Raw genomic sequence first — 8,685 nt, 5'->3', positions numbered from 1 at the left:
TCAGGCCACATAATGCTGTGAATCCTGCCCTTGCTAATACTCCAGTTCCACCTTCTAGACTGTAATGAAAATTCTGGCTCTACTCTTCTGTGGAACAGCCTTTACTGCTGCAACTCATGGGGAGCGCTCTTTCATATATGAAAAAACGTGTGCTTTAGACGTTCTATACCACCACAGGGGCTTGGGGTCAGAACTCAAAACTAAATTTCGATGCATTTTTAAAGTCTTTATTCCTGGCAAACTGGAATTAGGCTTGGGCATAAAGCACTGTCGTGGAGATTCCCTAGATCATTAGAGAGTTGAGGTAACATAGACTCCCAAGACAGCACAAAACACAATACTGAGACTTCAAAAAGTTTGAAGTTCACGAAAAGAGTCAACATTTATCACGTTGTAAATTAAAATGCTTTTCAATTCACATGCAAACATAAAATCCCATTTCAAAAGCTTTCGACATCATTAGAAAAGCCAGACACTGTGTATGCTCTAAAATTTATTTACAATTAATAAGTTAAAAAGCAAAGTACAACCAGATTGTAAATCTTAATCATACACACATCAAACTGCCCCCCAAAAAGTTCAGTTCCATTAAAAATAATTGCTTTCTAATGCACTTAAGACATTAACGGTCTATCAAAAAATATTTTAAACACACCAATAAAGTAAATATTATGCATATTTTCATTAAAAAACACCAATTTAAAGAGTGCTATGGCAATCCTTAAGACAACATAAAACTTTTGAGTTCAAAATTGCTCAGATTTTTTATATTCAAATTTTTTATTGAAGAGTTTTCAGAAAAATAGTAATATTGTTTGCACATAGCAAGTCAATAGGTGTCAGCCACCAGCTTAAGTTACACTTGTCTGATAGGGTACTTGGACAAAATAAATATACACCACAACAGTGACACTTTGCACTATCAACAATGAAGCTTGCCCTCAAGAATCAAGACATAACTGGTCTCAGTAAGGAAAAGTAAGTTGCCGTTTGACAAGGAGGAGGAAAAAAAATGACATCAGTAATTTCAAAATGTTATTTGAGGTGCCAGTCACTACATTTAGGCACTCAGGAGTGTAAAACTTAAATAAAAGTTTTACAACAAACTGATAAACATCCTCCTAGCTTCCCCCCTCTACTTGTGCCATATGAGATATAAGAAAAGGTGAAAGAATGAAGATTATAGGATTTCTTACAAAAACTGTATACAAGCTAAGCTACAGACTCACTTTGGAGGATAGTAAATGGATGCCTCACGATAAAGGCCACCATGCCAAGTTCCTTTTCACATTCTGCCCAAAGTATCTATAAATACTTTCACTTTCCTATTAATATACTAATTAACTATATGTCATTTCTTCATATTTTAGAAGTTGCAACATAGCTTTTTCTAAAGAAAACTTGGCAAAATATTTTTTTACATCTTATTTCACAAACTGGAAATGGCATGAATTTATTTAGACCAGATAAATAACATTAAATACAGGACGGGCAATCATATTCAAACTGAAATCAGACAGCCCAGATAATTCAAAGAAGTATTTATGTGAGTTCAAGTGCGCTAAAGTAACAAGAGATAGGAGGAAAAATGTTAAGAATCTTAAGTTACAATAAATGAATGGTATCCATAGTTAAGCTTCAGTTTTGTGCTGAGCAAAGTTAACCTCCCAGCTACGTCTAATTTCAAAATCCTAAGGGAAACTATCTAGATAAGCTAGCTATATGTTGAAATTACATTCTAATATGGCCATCGGATTTATTTTTTAATTACTATAAAACTATATACAATAGTGAAGTGGTACAAATACAAAGCTTTTTCTCAGGTGCTAGTTCACTTAAAATGTTAACAATTTGAGAGGATGGCGAAAAAACCTTATGTATCTGAAATACAATTGGCAATGGAAGTTAATAATCAAAAGAATATATATAAGCTTCCTAGCACACAGATATAATTTAACAATTTCCAGCTTCTAATTATTCACTTTTATTTACTCATGTGACAGTGTTGTAACAATGTATTATCCTTGAGTAGTGAATAAAAGAATATGAGGCTTACTGAAAAATTAGCAGTCATATATGTATGTGTATATATATATGTGTGTGTGTATATATATATATGTATATGTGTGTGTGTATATATATATATAGACACACATATTTCTTTACAAAACAAGAACACTGAAATCAGTCACAAAGCTCCTATAATGGACTATTAAACTTGAAAAAATCATTTCAGAAAGCTATGCTGTTTAAACTCTAAGGACACAAGAGTAAAAATCGCAACTCTAGTTATTTTCCTAAGAAGCTGCCAAGCAGAAGATAAACCTTAATATTGAGGATTACATATGTCAAGTTCCAGCCCAGTATAGATCGTTCCATGGCAGAATACTTTAAGTTGAATAGTGGTACAAAACACCACTACTTGACCATTGAGCTATTGCAGTAAAATCTGGCTGTGGCACCACTGGCTAAAAACCATTGTCTTGCTGCCACCAATGACCAAAGGCACTTGGAGAATCAAGAATTACACACTGGGCCACATGGTATAAACACTATTTTATAAAAGTGTAAAAGGGCCAGAACTCTGTGGATTGCCTGTTCAATTCCTGTGGTCTTCAGCTGTCAAAGACTCATAACTACAAACATAATTATGAATGGAAATAAGATAAAAAAAAAAAAAAGGAAAGTCATATAGCAAAAAAGTCAACTAACTTGTCATGTTGTTTATAAAAGTGATGGATATTAGACTGGACATATCTTGTTATCCAACAACAAATATAAAAAGGAAAGAAAAAGAGATCTATTTCGCCCAACCTTCAACCAGTTATTTATACCAAGAAATGCCCCCACCCCTCTAGATCATTTATAGTTGAGGATTCTAATGGGTATTCTGTTTATCATTTTAATCACAAAGTTTACACATGTTCACTTGTCCTATTAGACTCCCACTTAAAAATAAATTATCCTTTAAGTATTCCTGGATTTATGTTAAACCAGGACAAGAAGGCCAAATCATTTCAAATCAGATTCCATTTACCTCGTTAACCAACACTTTTTTTTTATAATGCATTCATTTTTTTAACTCACAAGTCATGTAGTTTCCATGCACTTTAATTTTTATTCAATTTTTAAAAATTAACAAGTTAACTTTTCTTAAACAAAACTTTGAGTTTCTACCATTTTCTTTAGGAGCTCCGTAAATATAAACAGTAAATTTCGATGTAAAATCTTTAGAAATACCTTAAAATTAAAAGTTGTATTTTGCTTCTCTTTGTTTGTAATCACTGAGCCCATGAAGTTCAAAGCCAAAAAAATCCTTGCACTATTAACAGTCATAAGCTTGAATCTCTTAAAAAATATCCTTGGTCAAAGCCCTGGAATCCAGTTAATATTAGGAAATGAGTGGGATCCAGAATACCCTGAGCACAAACTAGCGCAACACCACAAAACATGTTAGATCTTTCGTCCAGAAAAGAGGGGTGGCACTCAAAAAGAAAAAGGGGAGTGGGGAGAAGAGGCATTAAAAAAAAAAAAAAAAAAACACAAGTGAATTCTGGCGTATTACACAAGCACAAAACCAAATTCCTTTGGAAAAATAATGACTTCTTCGGAGGGCTTCCAGACCAGTGAGGTAGAGTCCAAAAGGGAGAAAACGGATCTGCCCCTACAGTCCTGGCGACGTCTCAATCTGGGATTAGGAAGAAAAGGGACCTCCTGCGAGTCCAGCGGCGTCCTCCTTCCGCAGACCCGGTGCCGGGAGGCAGCAGAGGGCACACCTGCCCCGGAGTCCCAGACGGCGGCGCCGCATCCTAGAGCGCAAGGCCGGGAACACCATCCGGTGACTTCTTCGTCCATAAAGTGCACTAGGGGACGAGTCCTGTCCGGATCTGTAAACACTCGACTGACACTTGTTCACCCTTCCAGGCAGAAGCCTCGTCCCAGGGTCGGGGGACCACGTCTCACGCTCGAGGCACAGGGAAGCGGCGGAGCCTCACCACGGGTTCCAGGTTCACTCGCAGGACTTGGCGCGCCCGGCGTCGCGCCGCTGCCAAGCTGCGCTCTCCCCACACGTCGCCGCCAACGCGGATGGTGGGGAAGGTGGTCAGCGTCGGAGTGGCCGCCCTCCAGATCTCCTCTAGGGTGCGGCCCCCGAAGCAGGGGCCGGGGGCCGGGGGCTTGGTGGGGCCGCTCTCCTCGGGGACCGGCGGCGGCGGCTTCTTCCTGCGGGCGGCAGCCGCCCGGGCTCCGCGGCGCCTCCTCCTGGCCGCCGAGCCCGGGGCCGGCCTGCGCGTCTGCCCGCGGGCGGCGGGAGGGACTGGGGGGTCGGGGACTAGGGCCCGGCAGGAGGAGTAGCCGTAGACGTCCTTGCTGCGTAGGATGTGCGGGGAGAACTGGTGTTTGAGGCTGCAGAGGAAGCTCCACAGCTCCGCGTCCGAGCTCATGAATTCCGTGCTGCGGGGCATGAACAGCTTGAAGGCGTCGCCCAGCGCCTTGGTGCTGTCGGCCAGCGACAGTTGCGACCGCGAATACACCACCTTCTCCTCTTGCGCCTCCAGCCCGGCCCCGTCTCCGACCCTAAAGCCGCCGCCCCGGGCAGCTGAGGCCAGGGCCGCCGGGGGCCGGGGCCGCCGCCTCTTCACGCTGCGCCGCATCGGAGGCCGCTCGGGGCCGCCCGCGCTCGCCGGGTCCCGCTGCCGCCGCCGCCGCCGCCGCCGTCCCCGCCCGCGTTCGGCTCTGCGGCGGCGGCCGCTCCTAGCGCCTCCCGCCCGGCGCGTCTCTCGCTACTTTCCTCGCCTCAGCCGCCGCCGCCCCTCCCCCTCCGAGGGCGGAGGACGCGGGTGAAGATCCTGCCGCCCGGTACAAAATGGCGGCCGGCGCCCACCCCTGGGCTTTGTCATTGGACGGCGCCTCGCCCCCCTGGTTTCTCTTTCTTCTCTCTTGCCTCCTTTCGCCCTCTGCCTTTCTTTAAATGTACCCGCCTCAGGCCCCTCCCACGACAGCTCCGACTCCACCCATTGGGTGCTCTCAGGAGGGGGGCGGAGACTAATGGGGTAGAGGCCAGTTCCTGGAAAATGGTGCTGGGGTGGTTGATAGTGGTGGCCCTTGAACAGTGGTCAAGAGTTGGATGAGTATATGGGAAGGATGCCATGTCTAGAGGAAGGGGTGGACATCAGCTCCACCTTGGGAAGAGTCACTTTCAGAAAGAGTGAGTGTGCATTTGTAGATTGAGCTGGGAGAACTACCAGTCTGAATAACAAAAGGAGATATGCCCAAAGACTGTTGCATGTATTACAAGAGAATTTAGGTTTAAATCTAGAGGGAATGGGCCTTTCACAACTCCCTTCTAAACCTGCAAAGGCCTCTTTTGGCAACTTCATCCTACTCTTCCCTCTTTTGGCCCCAATCCATTTCAAGCAACCACTGGTAATCTAGAATTAGTCAGATAATAGGGGTGGCATTGATGAGATTGTCTACTTCTAGACAGTAGAACCACCTTCATATTTAAGAGATATCCTGCTTATTGGGAAAACAAAGCCATTTATATCAAACTAGATGATAATCTTTGCTCAAGTTGATCAAAGATCAATTACAGCAAAGCCATTCAATTTAAAATATCTTTGTTCTTTCTAAATGAGTGCTCTCTTTTCATTTGGTTTTAACATGTCCCCCTTTGCATCATAGATCTATTATTTAGGAAGGGTGCAGCATCACAATCAAAAGGATTCTGTTGAAAAAAAACCACATTGTTAAGAAACATTACCTTTTGTTTTTGAAGGGAGGGGATTATGAATACTTATAGAATAGTGGACATTCTTTAGTCGTATTTTCTGTCCTCAGTACTTAGCTCAGCTGTCAAAGAGTGGACATTATGTTTGCTAAGTGAATTGATGAAATATTCGAAATGTGGTGAGAAAGAAAGCTATCTCAAAATCACTTAGAACAGGACAATTTTATATTTTACATTAATATTGCAGTTTTTTTCTTAACTCCCTTAAAATTTTAAGTTAAAAAAACCTAATACTTAGAATTTTGAGGTAAGCATACAAGTTTTACCCTCAGTGACCATCTTATTTTGCAATAGAGAACTAATAAAACATAAAAGTTTTGTGATTTGTGTGTAGTTGCTAATGGTTCCCTGAAATATTTGAGCTGAAAGATACCTACTTCAATCTCCTTATTTTACATATGAGGAAATTTGGACCTCCCAGAGGTTCAGTAACACAACTTGCTGATAGGGCTGGGTCTGTAGTTCTTTTGATTCCTAATCTGGTGACCTTTATATTTCACTGGGGATTTTTCCAATCGTGCTGCCCAGACTCTTAAAGGTTCAACATAAAATTATTTATGCATGAGTAGAGTGACATGAGTAGAGGAGCAGCGCTATACCTCTTTTTCTACTTCCACTCCACCCAGAATTGAACAGTTCTTATCTATCTTACATTGGATTTACAGATAATATTTTGTTTGAACCAGTTACAATTTGTTGGTTTAGTTTTGAACAAAAACAAAACCTCCTACCAGAAGACCAGTTTTCTACCTACCAAAATCGTGGTATCTTTCTGAAGAGAAAATTATTTTTCTAGAAAAGCATACTCTGATCTCAGAACAATAGTAGGGCACCAGTTATCAGCTTCCTAAATCCTTATAAAGAAATGAGATTATAATAACTCTTTTTACAACACAATTTGCTCTCTTTGTGATTCTGGGAACATACAGTAATATGAAATTTGAATAACTTCCATTGGAATGCCCCTCCAGATTGACATAGAAAATCTCACATATTAAGTCAGTGGAACATTAAGGGGACTTCATAATGGAAGAAAAGGGTAAAAATAAGGATTTATGTACTCCTGGCTTCTCATATTGTTATCCTCTTCTTTCCATGTTAATCATAAGTACTTAAGGGTCTTTTGCCACATAAATATATGCCAGACATCTACACAAACTTACAGAATTGATTTCAATTAAGAGGATAAATCTTTTTTCAACACTTTTAATTCTAAGAAAACATAAGATCTCAACAAATTACAGAGTATTCCATAGTTCATTTTTATAAGACACATTTAATTTATTTAAAACCAAAAAATATTTTCAAGAAATATTTTTAGGGATTAGTATCATGTTAAAGTTCTTAAATTATATACTTTTAAATTTTAGTATTATTTGCTCTCTTTATTCCTGTTTTCTCCATTTCTTATTTTCACATTCCTTCTTGACCTCTACCTTTTTATTAGCTCACATAGTCTTAGAATGGCTCCTCATCTATTCTTCATGAATAAAATTTACACATAAAGATATTATATTTCTTCTAGTTTCTAGGACTCTCCTGAGACACTATGACATTTATGGAAAGTTGACAAATTAAATTTTTGTTCTTGAGGATAATATTTTTAAATCTTCAGTTTATCCCTTTATTCCTTCAATTCTCGAGGGGAATGACGTTTCCTATATGTAATAAATAACTGATGGATAATAAGAATAAATGGAAAAAAACTAGCTGTGTATATTTCCAAATTATAATTTATGGAAAAAATTAATCTAACCATAATAAAGTAATTGGAGAAATGTCTCATAGCCCTCCAGAACCTTTACTTTAAGACCACTTCTATAAAATACTTTGCTTCTCAAAAAGTGACCAAAAAAATAAAAGTAAAAAATATATGTAATTGGTTGTAAGCATCAACTCTGGAGTCAAATAGACTTGGAATCTAATAGATCTTTACAACAAATATCCTTGAACACATTTTTTTACCTTTCTGGGCCTCAGTTTTCTTATCTATAAAAAGGGCATAACTTCTATTTCAATGGATTGTTTTAAGGATTATACAAATAACATTTGTAAAACATTTACTATAGTACCTGGATCACAATAAGCATCCAATAAATAATAGCTATCCTTATTTGTCTTATCTAATTAGGAGGATTTTACTTGGTTTAATCAATGTATTTTAAACCCCGTATTACAGTGGAAGTTTTTTTTTTTTAAGTAATAGATTGATGAGGATAAAATTAAAATGTTAGCGCTACAAGGAGACTTAGAGATCATCTAACAAGTCCCATACTCTTAGTTAGATGAGGGTACTGAGATGCCAAGAGATCTGCCCAAGGTCACACAGCTGAATGGTGAAAGACCCTAAACTAGAACCTAGGTCTCTGTTAGTCCAGAGTTGTTTCCAACATTTCTGCATTTCCTACAAGGAGATAGAATTAATTTTTAGTTCAAATTAAATTAAATAGAGCAAGATTCATCAAGAAAAGTTTCAGCTTTTTCATTAGAACCATTCCGAAGTAGTTTAGATTTTTCTATAAAAGTGATCTATGTTGTAAAACTGATTAATGTGAAATACACAAAGATTGTAAAAACTAAGAGGTTAGGACTTCCATTTCTAGGGAGATGATTGTACTTTCCCTATTCTTCCTGCTACTTGCAACTAAAATCCCCAGACATGACATATTAAATGAACATAAGAAGACTGAAAAATGGAGATAAGAAAACAAAAATGCTAAGGATACCAGAACCTGAAGAACAACATGACAGAAATTTGCCGGCTTTTCTTTCTTTCTTTTTTCTTTCTTTCTTTCTTTCTTTCTTTCTTTCTTTCTTTCTTTCTTTCTTTCTTTCTTTCTTTCTTTCTTCCTTCCTTCCTTCCTTCCTTCCTTCCTTCCTTCCTTCCTTCCTTTTTT

At 39.2% G+C, this 8,685-nt stretch overlaps 1 protein-coding gene across 1 annotated transcript; it reads right to left on the bottom strand.

Annotated features, from left to right (window-relative positions):
* Positions 1–480: 480 nt before the first annotated feature.
* CCDC71L (coiled-coil domain containing 71 like) lies at positions 481–4,956 on the bottom strand. Its single transcript, XM_016145870.2, has one exon. It carries the CDS (start codon positions 4,650–4,652, stop codon positions 3,960–3,962), a length of 693 nt encoding a protein of 230 aa, XP_016001356.2. The 5' UTR covers positions 4,653–4,956; the 3' UTR covers positions 481–3,959.
* Between the last annotated feature and the right edge of the window lie 3,729 nt (positions 4,957–8,685).

The sequence above is a fragment of the Rousettus aegyptiacus genome, unplaced genomic scaffold (assembly GCF_014176215.1).
Source record: "Rousettus aegyptiacus isolate mRouAeg1 unplaced genomic scaffold, mRouAeg1.p scaffold_m13_p_13, whole genome shotgun sequence".
NCBI lineage: Eukaryota > Metazoa > Chordata > Mammalia > Chiroptera > Pteropodidae > Rousettus > Rousettus aegyptiacus.
The sequence above is the reverse complement of the archived record's forward strand: the minus strand, read 5'-3'. Positions and strand labels throughout refer to the sequence as shown.

Coding starts and splice junctions, on each gene's coding strand:
- CCDC71L (XM_016145870.2), bottom strand. CDS start 4,652: ATGCGGCGCAGCGTGAAGAGGCGGCGGCCCCGGCCCCCGGCGGCCCTG.